At 33.4% G+C, this 20,452-nt stretch overlaps 1 protein-coding gene across 1 annotated transcript; it reads left to right on the top strand.

The window, feature by feature from the left end:
- Positions 1-2,096: 2,096 nt before the first annotated feature.
- LOC110445949 (receptor-type tyrosine-protein phosphatase alpha-like) lies at positions 2,097-20,133 on the top strand. Its single transcript, XM_021490845.1, has 28 exons — positions 2,097-2,257; positions 4,775-4,987; positions 5,461-5,712; positions 6,622-6,720; positions 6,946-7,044; positions 8,009-8,101; positions 8,396-8,485; positions 9,027-9,122; positions 9,622-9,717; positions 9,915-10,061; positions 10,391-10,496; positions 10,700-10,824; positions 11,286-11,461; positions 11,928-12,015; positions 12,441-12,517; positions 12,892-12,928; positions 13,326-13,423; positions 13,790-13,918; positions 14,126-14,271; positions 14,412-14,547; positions 15,241-15,390; positions 15,795-15,894; positions 16,154-16,227; positions 16,441-16,566; positions 16,915-17,031; positions 17,288-17,445; positions 18,523-18,658; positions 18,883-20,133. Exons 1-28 carry the CDS (start codon positions 2,185-2,187, stop codon positions 18,949-18,951), a joined length of 3,306 nt encoding a protein of 1,101 aa, XP_021346520.1. The 5' UTR covers positions 2,097-2,184; the 3' UTR covers positions 18,952-20,133.
- Positions 20,134-20,452: the final 319 nt, after the last annotated feature.

The raw sequence follows: 20,452 nt of genomic DNA on the forward strand, positions 1-20,452 counted from the left end.
TTTACAAAGATCCTGCCAAACCAAGCCTTAACATGCTATGCTGAAAGACAAGAGAACCTTAAATGAAAGATGCCATATAATTCTGTAATACAGTTTTTATTAACCAACCAGAAGAAATATTTTTTTGAGAAATGGTAAATCTTTGACACGTTCGTTAATACGTTTTATCAACATCCTTTAGATGAAAGCAATAATTCCATCAGTAGGAATTTAAGTGTATGTTATTGCTCCAGTCTACTAAGACAGCAATTTATTTCTGTGAAAACGTCTACGATTAGTTACCTCAATGAGATATACGCTAATCTCTCAACTCGAGCGGCAATCATTATCGTTATGAGTCAAAGTAACATCGATAGTAGACCGCCTGGGGCATGCAAGTGAGCCGCCTTCGAAATCATACTCGTACAATATGAATGTGACATATCCTACACATGTTAAAGTCCATGGTTTAGAATGTGCCACCTCCAAAATCGTAAGAGTAGCAACTCTACACTAATAGACATTATTCCTCGTCAGCCATTTTGCAATTGAAAACATCATTTCCGAAACTGTGTGTTTCAACATGGAAATGTGGCAAATTGACTGAGCCATTTGAAATTGAAGGAGTATTGGATGTGCAACCCGGTGTTCTCACAGAAATCAATTAAGCCATGAAATTGTGGCCAAGATATGGGAGTCTGGCAAATGATAGAAATGTATCTTATTTGATACATTACTCTCATAATTAGTGTACTATAGCAATAAGTTTCAATTACCTTAAGATAATTAGTTGAACTTCCTGCAATGTGATTGTTTCTTAATCAGTTCACTTTTATTGTCGCTGTGTAAATTAATATCAGATGTAACTACATTGTTGGTAGCTTTCTTTTCGGTTTATCAAATAACGACCCGTTGTTAGGGATACATTGAATTGATCATCTTAAGTCAGAAATATTCATGCTTGATCTATACAGGCTTATCAATCGTATAACTATATTAATTAGCGAGCTTATAAAATGTATAACTACATCTAGAAACAATAGAAATATGATTCATTTCAACAAATTGTTTTGATAAGTAAAATAATTCTACGATTGGCTAGGCACATGTGCCTTCTATCCTATACAGTTAATGGCATACATGTTCTTTGCTGATAAAAGGGAAGCAACTTCAGTAAAGTATACCATTATAAGGCGTTAAGCAGTGGCCGCAGATAAACACCTGTTATCAAATTCATAAACTACATGTATGGTTACTTCTGAAGAGTTGGATTTTCTTAAAACTGTTTTCCTAAGATCAATGTGATTCGTTATATTGTGAGTCAAGAATGACGCATTAGTGTTTTAACTTATAAATATATATAAAACAAAACAATTATGACAAGAAATAAAGACAAACGTTGCACATGTATAGTATAGAGTGATATATTGGCAAGTACTTATCACTGGTATTATCTACAATGTAACAATGATACGTATACTCCCTCAATTTGAAGCAATACATAAGTTGTCACTGGCTGTCATTACATAGAAATAACACTAACACAATCAAACGTTTCTTGACTGTCTATTGAACCACAATATTAGAACCAAGAGGGACGATAACATACAACGCCGCATACGTTATCATAGTAAAAAAAAGACAAATTGTATTTGAAATGAAAAAAATAATTATGATATAAATGTAAAACAAATACGTACGAAGTAACCTATTTTGCCATACACAGGCCTCACAATAACTCTCAATTCGCTTCCTGTGATAAAAGAAGGCCTAGTCAAAACCCATTATGAACAAAAAGACTTTATGATTTATTTATATACACATAACACACATATTTGCAAGTCAGTACTTATAGATGTGTGTTTGAGAACAACGGTTCATTACAGTTATTAACAAAATCATCAAGACAATTATATTTCCGATTGTATCACAAACCTCCTTGTATGTTGTGTCACTCAAAATAAGCTATGTTGTGTACTGCGATGTTAGTTTTACTACTGTGTTTTAAGATTTACTGTGTTACATCGCTGTAGCGATATAAAGCATATGATAAATAGCCGTTGGTCGTCACGCGTTATGATTCCATTGTAGGACACTGTATGTGTACGTAGAATTCCTTTGTGTCTTTTCGTTTCCTGGTAAATGCTAGGGCGTGGTAAAGCCCATTCACACGCGTCTTGGTGACATTGATCAACAGTATGAAGTATGATGGAGGCGTCTGCTGTGTGGTTCATCACTCTCCATTTCTTGTTAATGGTAACGATCACATACATGTCAGGTAGGTTTGGTTTGTAAAACTTAGAGGTGATATTTCATATTGAGTACATGTCCCGTTAATAACAGGTATAATACACCATGAATTGTTGCAACACAATACATTGTATTATTTAATTAAGTTTCACTTTGTTATATTATTAATTATGCATTGCTTTACGTCTGAGTCATACAGAAACATTATAACATCGACTTGTTAATTTGATTAGAAGTATCCATGTCTTGATAGAAGTTGGATTATACAAATTTAATGCGAAATGTAAATTCACCTTTACCTGTAATAATTTGTTATTGTTATTAACAGAACCTCACACACCTGTAAAAAGGTAAACGCTTCATGTTTTCAAATTACCAACATGTGACGTAACCTTACACACACGTGTTATAGCTACAACAATGTAGTAGGTAAACGTATACACTGTCACAATTAAACAACTACACTGTCACAATTAAACTACTACACTATCAAAATTAAACTACAACACTGGATCAATTAAACTACAACACTGTCAAGTGTGTAGTAATTGCCATTCAAAAACTGTCGTGTTATATAACATTTTGTTTCGTTTGCTTTATTTGTGTTTAACGTCCAATTAACAGCTACGGTTATTTAAGGACGTGCCAGGTTTTGGTGGTGGAGGAAAGCCGGAGTTCCCGGAAAAAAACACCGACTTAAGGCCAGTACCTGGCGACTGTCCCATGTAGGCCTCGAAACCACGACCCAGTGGTAGAGGGCTAGTGGTAGCAGATTGTCAGACGCCATAATTACCATTTGTTTTATAACAGCATACACTGTAACACAATATGATCTGTTAAATATAATTATCGTCGTTATAAAAAAAACTTTGTTAAAAAAGGTCATCACAAATACAGTCTACGTTGTTATTAGTTAATGATTTTTAGCGCAAATAAAGGCAAATTAAATTTGAAATTTCATTCAGAGAGCAGTGCAAAACTTGCATATTGTATCATACATCTTATAGCTATCTTGTATATACTTAATGAGATACAACGTTTCTGATATGATATATAAAAATCATAGAAGACAAAAGTAACATAAAGTATCTTATGAAACAGTGGTGCTTTGTTTACTCGATTAAGTTCGTCTAAAACAAACTTAACGTCATTTTTTATAATTTGATACTAAACGCATGAGTTAGATAAGCATGATAAATTTCATCTCGTCTGATATGTCTATATACAATATGTCTATTAACGGAAAGATCTTAAGGAGCGGATTGCTCCGAAATTTTGACAACATCGTATTGTCTACACTGTAAGAATTACTGTCTTGCCCCATTTAAAATTCGGAGTTATTCGTATCCTACAAGCATAAGTTTATAAGGATCCGGTTTGTGTTATTCGAGAAGCTACCGTTAATATAACTTCTTCGACCCACAACGGAAAGTTTTTATATATATGTTGTGTCTTTTATAAGTTATATCAAATAGTTTTATGAAAAACCTTATCAGCATTGTTTTTTTAATATACAAAAAAGGAATTTATGTGGATTTGATAGACAATGCACGATATACACAGCCAAACAGGCACGCATAAATAAAAAATATACAACACATTTAGTCATACTAGGCGGATGTGTATGGCTCGGCAAGACGATGCTAATTTCAACTACACATCCTTTTGCGATTACTAATAATATGTTAATGTGTGTAGGCATCCATTAGGGGATAACAGTGATGCTTTATGTTCTCAGTCACACATTATCTTTTTCATACACGTACAATGTTATTGTGGTATGTATTGCAAAATATTGAAAATAAATATGGGGAAATTTTATTGCATTACGTTGGATTTTCATAATACTGTCAGTTGTATGCTGTAGCACGATAATAGGCTTTATTCGTTAAATAGTAATTAGCAATACATCGACAGGTACAATAAAAACACAAATAGGGTAATATCTATCACAGTTCCGTTAATCTAATCAACCCCAATAAATATGCAGGTGAAAAAAAATATTCGACAAAAAAGACAATAGAAATTTTAATTTGATTTTAATGACGGTATTTAAAGAATGTTAAAGACATTGTATGTTATCATAAAGATATATGATTATTTCTTTTCTAATAGAACAAAATATTACCGAAAATCAGCGGGCGTTTATCTTAAATTAATGCATATTCATAAGTTCAATCGAGGTGCTTGTGATTCCATCAATCATAATAGTATAGGTGAGGTGTTTATATTTTACTAAACTATAATGTCTGATTTCAACGAATAATTAACGTAAGTTTCTAAACATGCTCGTCATTAAAAAAAACGTGTATATTGTACAATACTCAATGAGTTACGATGCACATTTTATTGGAAAATGAAACACTTAAACATGTTCAATGGTATGCATTCGAATTTTGAAGAGCCTTCATACTCATCGGTTGTTTCTAATTCAACTGGATTAAAATTACCGTCTACAGCGTTCACGAAAAAAAGACCTGACGCTTCGTTAGTTGTAAACTGATACCTTGTATCCACTGAGTAATATTTTCATTTAAACTTGCAGTTAACATGAGCCGTAATCCAAATGTTAAAACAACAAATCAAAGTTCAACTTTTAAAAGAACAACAGGCAGCAGTAAAGCCGTGGATGGCTGTACTAAACAATCCCTTTCTAGTGGATGTTGTTTACATACAGCATTACAATTGAAGACGGCGTTCTGGCAAATAGATTTACAGGGACAAGTCGTCATGGAATCCGTCAAAATATACTTCAGAGGTGGGTGTCACATAAACATTCAGAAGAATTAGCATTTTCACTTCACTTTGTTTTTACTAGTCTAGATGAGGGAGGAAAACCGGAGCACCACGTGAAAACCAACGTTGTCGGGCAGGTGACCCCATACCTTTCCACGTCTGATCGGGAAACCGAACCCCGGTCGCCTTAGTGAAAGGCAAGTGGGCTTTCCACTGCGCCATCCGACCAGCACATCATAATACTTTATTGAATATATATATATGTATACAAAGATATAAGATAATCGGGATAATTAGTATACCAGCTCATCTTCTCAAACTTAAGGGAAGCTAGTAAGAGATAGCTAGCTAAATGATATCTATTAGAAGGATTCGTTTCATTGCCTATGTTATAAACTGTTTGTCAAAGATTGTTGTTGTTTAACATTCGCAGTGTCAATATAATTGAAAGACAGATTAGGATTAACTCTTTACGTTGCACTTGGATTTATTTAGATGAAGAATACATACAGAAAAAGCGATCCGGTGGCTATCAAATCTATGGATCAAATACGACATTCTGGAGAAGAGGTTTTCTCTGTCATATCGACACCACTGCTACCCCTGATAGAATGGATTTGACCCCAAGCATCAGTTGTAAAGGAACCATTCGATACCTAACAATCTTTATAGATCGCTCAAAGACTAAAACCTACACCTGGTACTCTTTTTATGCTGTGATGGAGATTTGTGAGGTCGAAGTTTACGGTATGTATAAAGATATTTTGATACGTAATATTTAGGGGAGTCACAATACATCAAGAGTGTATCACGATATATTGTAATACAAAATGAATATATTGAGATACGTATCCCGATCTATTGTCATAGGAAGGATGTGCTCAATTTTATAATAATTTGTTGTCAGAATGTTATCAAACCTAATCATACATGTATATAATATGGCTTACATAGATTTAAGATTTTTGTCAAACAAACCATCGATTACAGATTTGAACTATTAAAAGCCTGCTTTATGCTTATTCGCGTATTTGTTTGAATTTGTCGTAATTTGCAGCAAAGTTCAAACACCAAGCAGATACATAAAAATATGCTTTTGAAAAATATTGCGATATAACAATATTTCATCTCTAAATTGTGGTTCGATACGATATACCTGTGTATTGCGATATACCTGTTTCCCGATATATTGTGACAGCCATAGTTATATTGCTGTAGAGATGTCTGCACATTCATAACTAAAATCCATCTTGTCCTTGATAAACATTGCGTTATATTTGTGTTGGCATATTTTACGTATAAGCAATAAAACATCAAGTAAGTACATGATGTTGATCATAATTGTTGTACACCACTTGTTATCTACAAATAGTAATTACTTATAAGCAATAAAACATCAAGTAAGTACATGATAGTGATCATAATTGTTGTACACTACTTGTTATTTACAAATAGTAATTACTTATAAGCAATAAAACATCAAGTAAGTACATGATGTTGATCATAATTGTTGTACACTACTTGTTATTTACAAATAGTAAATTACAGTACATTTTATTGATTCAGAGGTTGCTGCCAATTAAATGTATGCTATTTTCAGAAATATTTGGTTTAAAGTTAAGTCTGTATTACTCATTTAATCGAAAAACATTTAAGGCTGTCCCTTGGGGAAATATGGAGATGGCAATTGTCTTTCGAACTGTGATAGGACTTGCGTCAAGGACCTGTGTGACCCAACGACCGGTCGGTGTAATTGTATGTATACCTGTTTTGACATTTTTCACTTTCTCAGTTTCAACCTCTTAAAAAATGTTTATTTTTACATGTGGATCAAATTTTATTTTGACACATCAGAAATACAAATGATAGTCGATATATTTGAAGAAGCATATTGCTAAATACATTGTAATCTGTACCTGACGTTATGAAAATTGCTTAGGAGCATATCGATATATCTATCTATATGTTTTCAAATTTCAGACTGTTCATATGGATCCTATAAGGACAGTGCTGTGTGTAAACGGTGTCCTGTACATTGCTTGAACGGTACATGTGATGTGGAGACAGGTATCTGCTTAGGTACGGTACACTTATAATAATAGTAGGTTATAAGAAAAAAAAAAATCTTTACTTAACTTACATGTGATCAAAGTCTACAGATTTTAAAAACTTAATAGGTTTATCTTACTTGCCACTTGTTTGACGTTGATGTGATTAAATGCATTTAGAAAAGTATACATAGTGTGCACAATACAAGGTGTATTGTAAAATACCATCCACTTTGGTCTCCTACATCATGTTTGTCAGGTCTCACATTATTTCTGTTGATTTGAATGTAAACATAAAAATGACATATAAAACTATTCTAATATCCCTTGTAGTTTGCTTATTACTTTGACATCAACTTTGCCTCTTTCATCGATAAACAACCCCCTCTTGCAATTGCATGCATTCATTATCCTACCCGTGTTTGATGTTACGATCGTTATCGTACAGGTGCTTGTTGTTTCATGCAATCATAGTCCTGCTGATTGATGTTGCAAACATTATTACCTTCAAATATTTGCTGTTGTATACATCACTGCCTTACTGACGCTTGTTGCTTGATGCTTGTTGTCACATAACACATTGATCGTGTGTGACTTATTGTTGAAAACAATCATTTACCTATTGTCCTTGCTGTTTCATAAACCATTTTCCTATATGCGCTGGCTGTAGCATTTATCAGTTATCCTATCGGGGGTTGTTGTTACATACCTTTGTTGAAGCATTACACTACCGGTGATTTTTACATAAATCATCATCTTATTGTCACTTGTTGTTAAATATTACATATTACAAAATATCCTTATATAGCACATATAAATGTTACATAAATCATCATCTTACTGTCACGTGTTGTTAAATATTACATATTACAAAATATCCTTATATAGCACATATAAATGTTACATACAATCATCATCGCACAGTAATTATGCATTACTTTATTTAAAACATAACTCAACAAGGGATACATAATTTCCTTTTGTTTGTTTGCCAGCATGTGAGGATGGTTTCTATGGTTCTCTCTGTGGTGCCTGCGCCACTGGATGTTCTGATCCTGTTTGTGACAAAATTGACGGCAAATGCAGTCGTAAGTATTGCATTCGCTTATCAATTAATGAATAATTATTTTTCTCATCTTTAGATCCGGTGATTTATTGTGTAGCATTACCACATACAATTTGTATAGACATGAAGGTACACATGTTATATAATACAAAACCACACAAATATACACGAATTCCAATTTCTAAATATGAAAGATGAACAGATGCAAATAGGTTTCCAAAGAATTCTTCTTTGTTCAAATGTTGTCATTTTACTTTCGGTTAATTTTGCCCTTGTGTTTCAATGCTGTTGTATTGACATGTTTCCATTTATTAAGAATGTGAACCTGGATACCATGGTACTAAGTGTGAAATGGAGTGTCCATCAAATTGTACGACATGTCTCCAGACCAGTGGTCAATGTACAGGTATGTTAAACCTGGAACACCTGTAATACGTAACCGTGAAGTTAATACGGGTTTATTCATATTTCTACCGCGTTATTTTGCTAACATGACCAAGTTACATGTTTGCGTATTATCTGAAGGAATTTCGCTCATTGTAACATCAAAGCATTTTGACACAGTATAAAAAGTATATACAAAGGCGTCTTAAAATGCCAATATAAACACTCATTCTTAGCAATGTTATAAACAGTATTTCAAATTCGTTATTATTATATATGAGATTTCTGAAACTCGTATATAGGAGCCAGTTTATCAATGTAATGGGTAAAAAACTTATTTAATATTTATTTAAACTTCTTAATGTGTTTACATATGGATTGATTTTTGGAGTATCTCTACTGTTTTTAGTTCAAATTGCGCATTGAATATATTCTTCATCTCTTAATATTCCATATTGACCACTTTGTGTTTCTTAAGGGACTCTGGTTTCCTCCCATATCATGACCCCTTGTAAAAAAACTATAAGATTTAATTTTAACAAGAAAGATATAATGAATTTCAGCATGCTCATATGGACTCTACAGCTCTGTCTGTGACAAATCGTGTCCTGCGACCTGTAAAGATAAACGCTGTGATATAAACACCGGACAGTGTACAGGTACGATATGTTAATCACATTTATAGCAATGTTTCGTACTTTTCATAACATATTCCTGACAGTGTACAGGTACGATATGTTAATCATATTTATAGCAATGTTTTGTACTTTTCATAACCTATTCCTGACAATGTACAGGTACGATATGTTAATCATATTTATCGCAATGTTTTGTACTTTTCATAACCTATTCCTAATATAAGCATGAGAATTGTGATAAATGTGATGTTTGCGCATCGACTGTGCGACTCGTCTTACTGTGTGTTTTTCTTAGATATGCCAATCGTACATATACAACAGTTGTTCAAACGCGTAATCATGCAATATTAAAAAATATAATACATTTTATTTATTATTTACGTTTCAGGGATTTGCTATGCTCCATAGAGATGAGTTTATTTCTAACAAAATGTCTATTTTTGAACATGATTTAAATATTTTTTCGAAACTGGGATTATAAAAGTAAGTAAATGTATAATATGTTGTACTTTTATTGAAGATTGTGTAGAAGGTTTCTTCGGTCTACACTGTAATGTGTCGTGCCCGAGTCACTGTACCAGTGATGGCTGTGAACAAAAAAGCGGGGATTGCTTAGGTAAAGATTATAGATATGATATAACATTTCTTTGGTCGTTTTCATATAAGAAAAAATAAAATAAATAATACACAAAGAGTCATCGGTAAACAAAGCGACACAACTGATTTTTTCTTCAATTTTTATGCAAACCGAATGGCATTATTTGTATGGAATTATGTAGACATTATTTGTTTTGAGTTTGTTTTATTATACAGCTTGCAAGACGGGATACTATGGACTTGACTGTGAGCAAACATGTGGTCAATGTCTTGGCTCATCTTGTGGTATGACCAATGGGTCATGTAGATGTGTGAAAAGCTGGGAGGGAGACACGTGCAAGACCAGGAGTAAAAGTTACTCAGGTTCAACATTCTTTCTCATTTGTGTATCCTTTTCCAGCAAATGATTTGTGTCTGAATTTGTGTCTGATTTCCTCATAAACAATTATGTTGTGGTTTCTACATTAGTCTTGAATAATAAATGTGTTTCAACATAAAAATCTAAAGCATGCTTTATATTCCATATACTTGTTCACTCAAAATATGCATCCCTGATATTCACTTATGTCGTGAGTATCAGGAGGTGTACATCATTAAGCAAAGATATTCGTATTTGTGTAAAACTCTAAGAAATAAGTATATTTGTATGGAATGCGGCTGTATGACTTTAAGTTATACCTTCTCAATTTCAGTTGCCTCCACTCCAGTCGAGCAGACTGGGTTGTACGCCGGGGCTGGAGTGGGTGCAACAGTAGTGATTGCCCTAGTCACTGTAGTTGTTATCATCATCGTAAGAAGGTAAGACATAAACAACTTGTTGTCTAGATGTTCTGTAAATAATTGCCAAATATTGTTTTACGGTTAGTTATCCTAATCAGATCTTGGTACTAAAACTTAAAAATCGTGGCTGCAAATTGGCACCTAGTTTACTATTGAATGCTCTCCATTTCTATTAAATAACACAAAAAGTGTTGCTTAATACCGTATATCATTATTTTAAGGAAAAATTCACAACGGATTCCTAAACGCTCTAGCGAATCCAGTCCAAAAGGTATCGACTGTGTAGAAAAGACATCTGACAAATCGGCAGGAAAAACAGACGATGAACAAAATCAGGAACTGAAAGGTAAGGATGAGTTGCTGTAGGAAGAAAGACGTTACCGCCCGCCGTGTCTAATGGGTAAAAGGATAGTATACCATTGATAGCTGTGTCAATATGCAAAACATTTTTCCGTTATAGGTATTAGCTTACAAAGCAAACGCTATTACTAACAATAATGTTAATCATATACCAACCTGTGTTGGCAGATATAGGATATCAATGATCAGGATAATTTTGAACATATGTGGGTCCTCCGATAATTTAGTTACTGGCTCTTTTGCAATTTCAATGAGAAATTATTTTCTCACTTTATTGGTAGCAAAGCGGAATAATAATTTCCAATGCCAATGGACTTAAGGATTATTATATTAGGTAAAGATTGTAGTACATATTTGATACCCTGCATAAAAATTATAAAAAAAAAATCACGACAAATTTTAATGATTTATGAACTTATTGTTACTCCTGACATTTAAATCATTTAGCTGCTGCAAGAGAGAATGAACAAGTGTACGTGAACTTGCAAAACATGGACAACACATCTGATGAAGAGGTTGTGTATAAAAACGTTCAGGTCACACGTGTCCCTGTCAATCAATTAAGCACTTCCATCAACTCCAAGATGGCAAATAATGCGACAGCATTCAAAGAGGAGTTTCAGGTATGAATATAGGATATTATTCCTGGTATTTCTGTGCCTCATCGACGTGGTTGTCAGTAAATTTGTATTTTTATAATTACCACCACAACAGTTGATATCTGCTGCTTAATCGAGTCAAACTGCCATGGTTGTTTGCCTTGGATAAATCAATGTCAAACTTCCATTGCTATTTTTCAGAGATAAATTAATGAAATCTAAATTCTTAATCTATAACTGACTTTCTGCGAGAAATTTATGTAATCAACATCTTAGGATTAATATGTCGCATGATATCGTAATCAGCAAAGAAAACGAAAATGCATCACTGCATAAAGTTACTGTTATTTATTATACTAATGATGACAAACTACACGTTTTCCATTACGGCGTGGCGCAAACTTTTCGTCTCCGTAAAAACAGATATATTAACTCGGTTGATGAAATGATATCAATATATTTTTACCTTTTTGATCTCAATTACTTGTAGACATTTCCACTGGGAGCCATGTATCCTCACGAGGAAGGAGAAAAGGTGTCAAACAAATCAAAGAACCGGTTCAAGACCACATTTCCATGTAAGTAATGCATTTTTTGGTTCCGTAAACATAATTTTGAATATAATCGTTAACTTTGCTTATACTTCTGACACAAAAAAAAATACCAAATCATTATCTTTTATTTTACATAGTGAAATATACAAACTATTAAGGATATACTTGTTCTTTAACCTGTAAATTGAATGAAAACTATCTCCCCTACATCTTTAAATAAACATTCTAAATTTTAAATTGATTATAACCCTTTGTTTTAACTAATGGATATAGTCAATTGTAACGTTAAACAGTTATAGGCGAACGATGAATTCCTAACGTGAAATAACTTTGGATAGACAGATACGGCAAAATTATCACAATGTATTAAATATAATATAAATGTTCCGTTGTTATTAAATATTATAAAAATGTTAATAAGTGAAAACGACACTTACATTACTTTGTAGATGACCACTCTAGAGTTATATTAAACACAATGGGTGATGATGATGATTCCAGCTACATCAACGCAAACTACATTGATGTAAGGATATTCACTTGAACTTCTTGGCTTTCTGCAATATGAATCTAAATGTTATTTTTAATTTGTTTTGTTTTTGTCGTATTGCTGATGAAGTACATGATACTAACGACAACTTATTCATATGTTTTGTTGTTGTTATCAAAACAAGTATTGAATTGCCTGCAGAATTGAAAATAAACAGCGATATTTAGTTGTATGCTTGTGAGACTTAAACGGTATCATTATTAAGATATATTAGACAATAATTGTAATAAAAGTCATTATGAAGGAAAATATTATATTAGGTTCAAATAATACCGACAGAAACGACGCTGTAACAATACATATATATATGTTTTTGATTCAATAGCACGTTATATTACTTTAAATTACAGAGTGTTGACACCAGTAAAGTGTATATAGCAAGTCAAGGTAAGCAAACTATGTATACAGCATGAACTTGTCAATATGTAACAATTTACACATTATGCATAAGACATTATGATAAGTACGTATACATTCTCGTACCATGCGTTATTAAGTTCGTGCTAAATTTGCGTATTTCCAAATGAAACACAATAAAAAGTGTATTAAGGGAAAGCATACCTTCGTTTATGTAAAGTTCTACGTCCACTCGCATGTATTTCAAACACAAAATATCCCGTAAAAAAATAACATCTTTCATGTTCTTATGTCATAACAGAGTTTGAGCAGTTTTAGACTTAAGTATAATATTTTTCATTGTCAAGCAACGCAACTAGTAAAGATGTAATCCACTCCAGCAACAATACCACGTAGTAATGATAAATGTATCGGTGTTTGTTTTAAGGACCAAAGACCAGCACTGTAGGTGACTTCTGGAGGATGTTATGGCAGGTTAACTCCGGGAAGATTGTTATGCTGACTAATCTCGTAGAAGGGGCAAAGGTATAAAGCTCCTTATGACTATTACATTGATGTTATTTATAAATAATAAAATAAGATAAAGAAGTCTTATTACTAGACAATAGAAATAAGAAAAACAAACACGACTGCGGTTACATTAAAATGGGGTTTTATAGATAGCTAACAATTACCTTAATATCTTACTAAGATAGTGATTCTGTCCTGCTCTGTTCATAAATCACATAAAGATTTCCTCGTGAGCACTACTCATAACACTTACAACAACATAGAATCAATCATCGTTTATGATGCTTAATGGCCAAGGAAGGGCGATAACTCGCATAGCATTCGGAAAAGGATTTTTGTATATTTGAATCTAATACATTTTTAATCGAAATGGCGTTTCAGGTAAAATGTCATCAGTACTGGCCAGATGAAGGGACTCCACTTTCTACAGACACGTTTGACCTAACACTGGACAGAGAGAGGACGTATGCGTGTTATGTCATCCGTGATATCTCTATTGTCCATAAGCAGGTATGTAGATGTATTTGTCATGTTCAAGTCATTGACTCGAATGTCTTATTTTTAAATGTGATTCAAGTGTTGATGCAATAATTTCACATTCATACCAGTAATACCAACAGAATATAAAATCTGATGCAATTTAAATGTAAAGGAATACGAACCAGTTTCCATATCTTCACATAAGTAGTGACTGAATATAAACCGTATTTTTTTTAGACAAAGGAGGAGCGCCAGGTCCACCACTTCCACTTTACCACTTGGCCGGATCACGGAACTCCGGATACGCTTGAACTCGTCCTCTTCCATCGCCGTGTAACTTTATATCAAACACAGTTATCCGGACAAATGGTCGTACACTGCAGGTAGCAAAGCTTATTGTATTACACTCAAATGTGTCGCGTCCTTCTGCAAAAATGATGATTAACTCTAAGGAGTCAAAATGTATGGAATGAAATATCCTATGAAATGCCTATCTAATGTCTTCATATGGTTTATATGACAGTGCTGGCATCGGGAGAACTGGAACCTTCATTGCATTAGACGCACTTCTCACATATGGCAAGACGACCGGAGTGATCGACATTCCTAGTTACATAGGAACCATGCGGAAGAATAGAATGAACATGATCCAAACTTATGTAAGTATTTAAAATCTTATCGGATTGAATAATGTCAAACTAACATCGCCACACGTGCTCCAACGCGATGTCCCCGACATTGTATTACCTAGTGAACCATGTCCAAGTGTATAAATAACACTTTCGTAAAACGAAAAATATGTCCAATTAACTACATTGTTTTAAAAGTTTAACTATTATACAAAACAAATGTTTTCGAGATAAATGTGTGTTTTCAGAATTGAGTGAAACAATGCAACAGTGTGGTTATTATTTGTAGATAGTTTGTAGGTAACCTAAAGACTACTTTCAGGTTAAAAATAATCATTTCGAATGTTAAAGTAAAACTTCCTTTGTGTTATTTCCTTGGATACTGGAATAAGACTTGGGTATAGAATGCGGAGTTACGTAGAAGTCGCTGATTTTTTTTTCCGTTAGATATTTTTAGATATAACTATCATGCACGTGTGGCCACAAGAGCCTGATAATTTAGGTAAGAACTTACATACCTACGCACTACTACCTGAACAAATTATGTATACGTAGAGGTATTTTCATTACGTTTTATTAACAATTTCAACAACCTTATCTTATTTCAATGAATACATTATTTTTGCATTATCATTATACATGTACACACACACATTAATCATGCGGAATGTAACTGATGTATGTTGATGATCACATTTTACTCAAAGGTACTTTTACTTGCAGGAACAGTACATTGCATTGCACGAGCTTCTTATCGAAGGGTTTAACTTGCCAGAATCGTACATTTCCCGGTCTATCTTCAACAGTGAGCTGGCAACGCTATGTTTGGACGGTAGACCAGCTAACTTTACCAAACTTTTCAAGGAATTTGAGGTAGGAAGCTGTTGATGTAAAGTAAATGTTTCATGTGCAAAATTTGACTCGACAATAGAAAAATATTGGCGTGAGTTGACCGTCTTTGAGTTAGGGATTGCTGAATTTTAATGTGTGTCCCGTTCTCTTTGTTTTATTTTGCTCGGACGAAATTTCGATAAGGGGTCAGTGATGTGACGGTGATATGATTAATAAGGTTAATACAAATATATGATTTATTACATGATTTACGATAATAACAGTAAAAATGACGATAATAATGACCAGTATAATCTTTATAGTATGATAAGCATTCACTTCAGTTAAATTATTCACAATAATAGAATGGACAGAAATAATAACGAGAGAAAACATCTGAAAATGACATCTGAAAGCTATTAACAAGTGCTCTTTTACTATTATAGAGACTGCAATCCTTTAATCCAAACTACACATCTAGCTGTTACTCGTCTGCACTATTGAAGGAAAACGAAAACAAGAATAGGGATACCGATATTCTTGCCGGTAAGTACGAACTATTGTATACATAATTGTTAAACATAGATTCCGCTTGAATAACTGTTTATCGATTGGTGGAAGAGCAGAGTAGTGCAGTAACAATACATACAGGCATCCATGTAATAGCTATTAATTAAATGATATCTCAAGTATGACATTTAAAAAGTCATGTAGCCTTGCACTTGGAATATGTATCTCTATGCTATATGCATAAGGTTTGAGATACTCTACAACATTCCCTGATATTATTCTTTTTGCTTTTAAGTGGACAAGTTTAGAGCATATCTTCAATCACAGCCATCCAACAGGACAAATTACATCAACGCCGTTATAATACCGGTAAATCACAGGTCTTTCTTTCTTCATTTCTGTATCTATTGATTCACTTATTTATATTTGTTTCTTTTAAAAACGTGTGTTGCTCTGAAAATTTGACTTTATAATTGTTCTGGTACATACACATACACCTGAAATATGAAATATCACTTAATATAAAATCAAACACTCACTCGGATATGTAAAACTTTTCCAACATTACGTCTACTTCATCAGTCCCACACGTCCAGGTTTGGATACCTGATGACACAGTTTCCTCTAGAGAATACGGTGGATGACTTCTGGACGATGGTGTTCGATTACAACTGTGACAATATCGTCGTCATTGGCACACCACAAGAGGTATGACACTGGTAGTTAACGATCAAATGGTTACTATTACTACATGTATACCTTCACATTTATAACCTTCGATGAAAACAAGTAATTGGGCATACATTCTCATGGTAAATGGGAGAGTGAGAATATTTAAAGACTTGAATTTGACGTCATAATAAAGTAACATCATTGACAGCGATTCACCTTTCTGTTTGACGCCGAATTCGAATTCATATTAAAATATCAATAGCATGCGTTTGACTAAAATCAAGCTTGTCAATGTTCCAAATAGTCAAATCTTTATGCAGTATAGGACCTCGTCAGTGCGAAGTATTTCTTACTGCCTTAAAATAACCCATTGATTTATTTTAGAGTTGCTGGCTTCCTGTTGCCAGGGAAACGTCAACAGCTACATATTTATTTAAAAAGCTGAATGAACGTTCCACGGACTACGACGTTGAAATTGCGGATTATCAAGTAACAAACGAGGTAAGTAAATTTGTATGAATGGAAGTTTCCCAAGTGAGAATCCATTTAATGGTAGATAATTGAAATACTTTAGATAAGGCAATACTAATAGCTTCTAAAAGAAGACGTTTGCAAATTGTTCATTAATGTATTTTATCAAACCTGTAAACCAACTGACAAACATACATGTCATGACAATTGCAGTTACAACGCGCACACTGTATTTTCTTGTTTGTTAAAAGTGTTCAATGCTTTTCTATTCTATTTCAATTCACAGCGGTCTAAACGTGAGAGAACAGTCCAGATTTTTAACATGAAACAGTGGTCATCAGAATCCTTACTTTCTCCCTCCGACTCGTCTCTTCTCCAACTACTAGAACAGCTGGACAGTCGGCGTCGGTCAGACAACACCACACCTGTGGTCGTCATGTGTCGGTCAGTGTATCAAAGACATAGTTTTAACCTTGTTGTAACTTGTAACGTTAAAATTAAACTGTCGCTACAATTTTCCTGGTATACAGTACATCATTTAGGTATGAATATGTTTGTAGCTTCATAGTGTGTATAAAGTATCTACAAATGACTATAACCAGCAGACATAATACAAATACAATTGTTAGCTTGAAATATGCTATATTCCGAGGTTTGTTGTACTCAAATGATGAACTTAAGTGTTTGAAATGTTAATTTTATATCGATGAACAAATGTAATTTAAAGAATGAAATTTATTTTTTTAACATTCATGAGGTCATACATATAACAACATTGGCTTTCTGGACATATTCAATGAATCGCGTTATGTCCAGAAAGCCTATGATGTAATTACCTCATGAATGTTGAAACAATAAATCCATTCCTTATCTTAATATGTTTAAGCGCTCTGAATATTCCATTGCAAGCATAAATAAAACAAATACAGGTATTGTTTTATATTTGTAAATGAGGCAACGCAGTAGAAAGAAAAGCTTATTTTCGCAGGAAAATATCAAACTTCTGTTGGTGGTCCTAGCAACAGCACGACAACAAGACAAACAAAATATAGTTACTTTTTCAAATTTAATTAGTAGAATTTATACAAGTGGTATATCATTATCATGTACTTAACACGCCTTATTTAAGCTTTAAAATCATGTCAATCATGTTTAATACTAATTCATATTAGCATAACAAAACAACATCGAGGGTTGTTCAACGGCGGACGTGAACCAAGTACGCCATGTGCTACGTCATTTTAGTATATCAATACGCAGTGATGAGGTCACCTGTGTTATGCAAAAATGAATGTAATTTACGTCAATGGGTCCAAGCATACAGAATGTAGATATTCTTTAATATTGTGTTCAATTGCTTAACATGCTGATCATTAAAACAGATACGTGTTTATATATGCATTCTCTGTTTAAATATCTCAAATCTAAATGTACATGAAGTAGAAAATAGAATGTAAAATAAAATACGCCATTATAATAAATTAAATAAAAAACAATTTTATTTTCTCTTAACATTTACAGGAACGGTTGCACACAAAGTGGTTTGTTCTGTTGTATATCTAACTTACGTGATCAAATCAAGATGGACGATGGGGTGGACATTTTCCAGACGGCACGGCAGTTAAAAACACGACAACCAGAAGCACTGAGAGATGTGGTAAACATTCTTGATTATTATATGTTTATCTTTATTTCTGAATGCCACGAAAACTTCTCCGTTAATATGTGAACAGTTAATTGTATAATACCAACAATAGTATTTAGAGTAATTTCAGTGCAACTGCATCATGTTAATATATATATGTTAATGATAATATCATCGAAATTATTAAAACAGTGAAGATCATTTTTGAATTTTATTTTATTTTCTTTTTTCTTTAGAAACAATACCAGTACTGCTACGCTGTTATTGGGAAATACCTGGATTCAACAGATGTGTATATGAACTGAACATGGATACAAGTATACAATTTTGTGAGACACTACTTGTTTCTATAAATACGAAATCAATTAAACACAGCCAATGCTCAGTACGGTGGCCAAGTGGTTAAGGCGTCTGACATTCTGCAACGCGGGTTCGAGGCCTACGTGTGGCAGTCGCCAGGTACTAGCCATGTAGGTCGGTGGCTTTTCTCCGGAAACTCCGGCTTTCCTCACCACTAAAACCTGGCACGTCCTTAAAACACACAAACAAACCAAACCAAAATGCTCAGTGCGAAATGAAAGCTATTGTAGTACCTATATTTAATTTTCTACTTTTATTTTCTATTGCCATAGGACGATGCCATTGTTCAAACAGTGTTTTGATTTTTCTTCCAGAACACATTTTTGATCGATCAACAAATTCTACATACCAAAGGTTGAATATGAGTTGTTATACCTCTGAAACAAAGTCAAGGGTGGTGTATACTTGTATCAACTTGTTCTACGAAATTTCATATTCAATCTGAACATCACGTATTCGCACACCTGGAAATCATATTTCAGTTTCAATTTTTTTCCGGGAGTTATTTCCCTTTATGTGATCAATAACTTTAGGTGATCAATAACTTTAGCAATATTCTTTACGTCATATCAGTTGTACATTAGGGATTAGCTTTATTATGTAAATCATTCAAAGTTCGGGATTCAAATGTGATCTATAGTGACTCTCTTTTGCTGAGAATATGACTTGACCTATGCTAGGCCGACCTTGTTGATACATTATGGGAATGATACAACTATGATATTCTACATGTACAAGTACAAATGCGATAAATTTTATAATAACATGGCTGACTTTTGAATGATTGGGATCAAAATGACCACTCTGAAACATTTAAGAACTCAATTGGTGAGAGGGATATTCGTACATGTATGCCTGTGATGTACAGTTTTAGTGGGGGGGGAGGGGTCGGTATGTTTGTGAAGATGTGATGAGTGAGTGAACTTAATAAGGTATCAACTTTCACTTTAGAATTTGTCCTTTTGTATATGGACACTGACATATCTTTTTAATTCTTCCTCATATTAACGGAATCACAAGCGTAGAAAAGAGGAAAATATAAGAGGAAAATGAACCGTTCCCGGAGCTATTTGTTTGTATAAATAACCACGTATACTGAGGGTGCAATAAAGAAAAAAGAAAAAAAATATCTTTTGTCATGTTTTGTTTTCACAGCAGTTTATTTCAGTAAACTATAAGCATTAGAGTAATAGTCGAAAATTAACACTGGGGTCCAATCACGTGAAGTGTTGGATCAAGACATAAAGCAAAGTGTTTTTTTTATTTAATTACTGTAACCAACGTGATAAGATGACCAAACAAACGAAACTCTTAAAATGAGATGAATAAGTATCCTGTCATTTGGATGAAATTAAATGTTAATAAAAACCAGTATGCAACACTCTAGATTTGGTTTTTAATTGCTTTGCTTTAATTTTGTTCTTTTCATCTTACTATCATCTAATA

This window comes from Mizuhopecten yessoensis, unplaced genomic scaffold (assembly GCF_002113885.1).
Source record: "Mizuhopecten yessoensis strain PY_sf001 unplaced genomic scaffold, ASM211388v2 scaffold2429, whole genome shotgun sequence".
Lineage (NCBI taxonomy): Eukaryota > Metazoa > Mollusca > Bivalvia > Pectinida > Pectinidae > Mizuhopecten > Mizuhopecten yessoensis.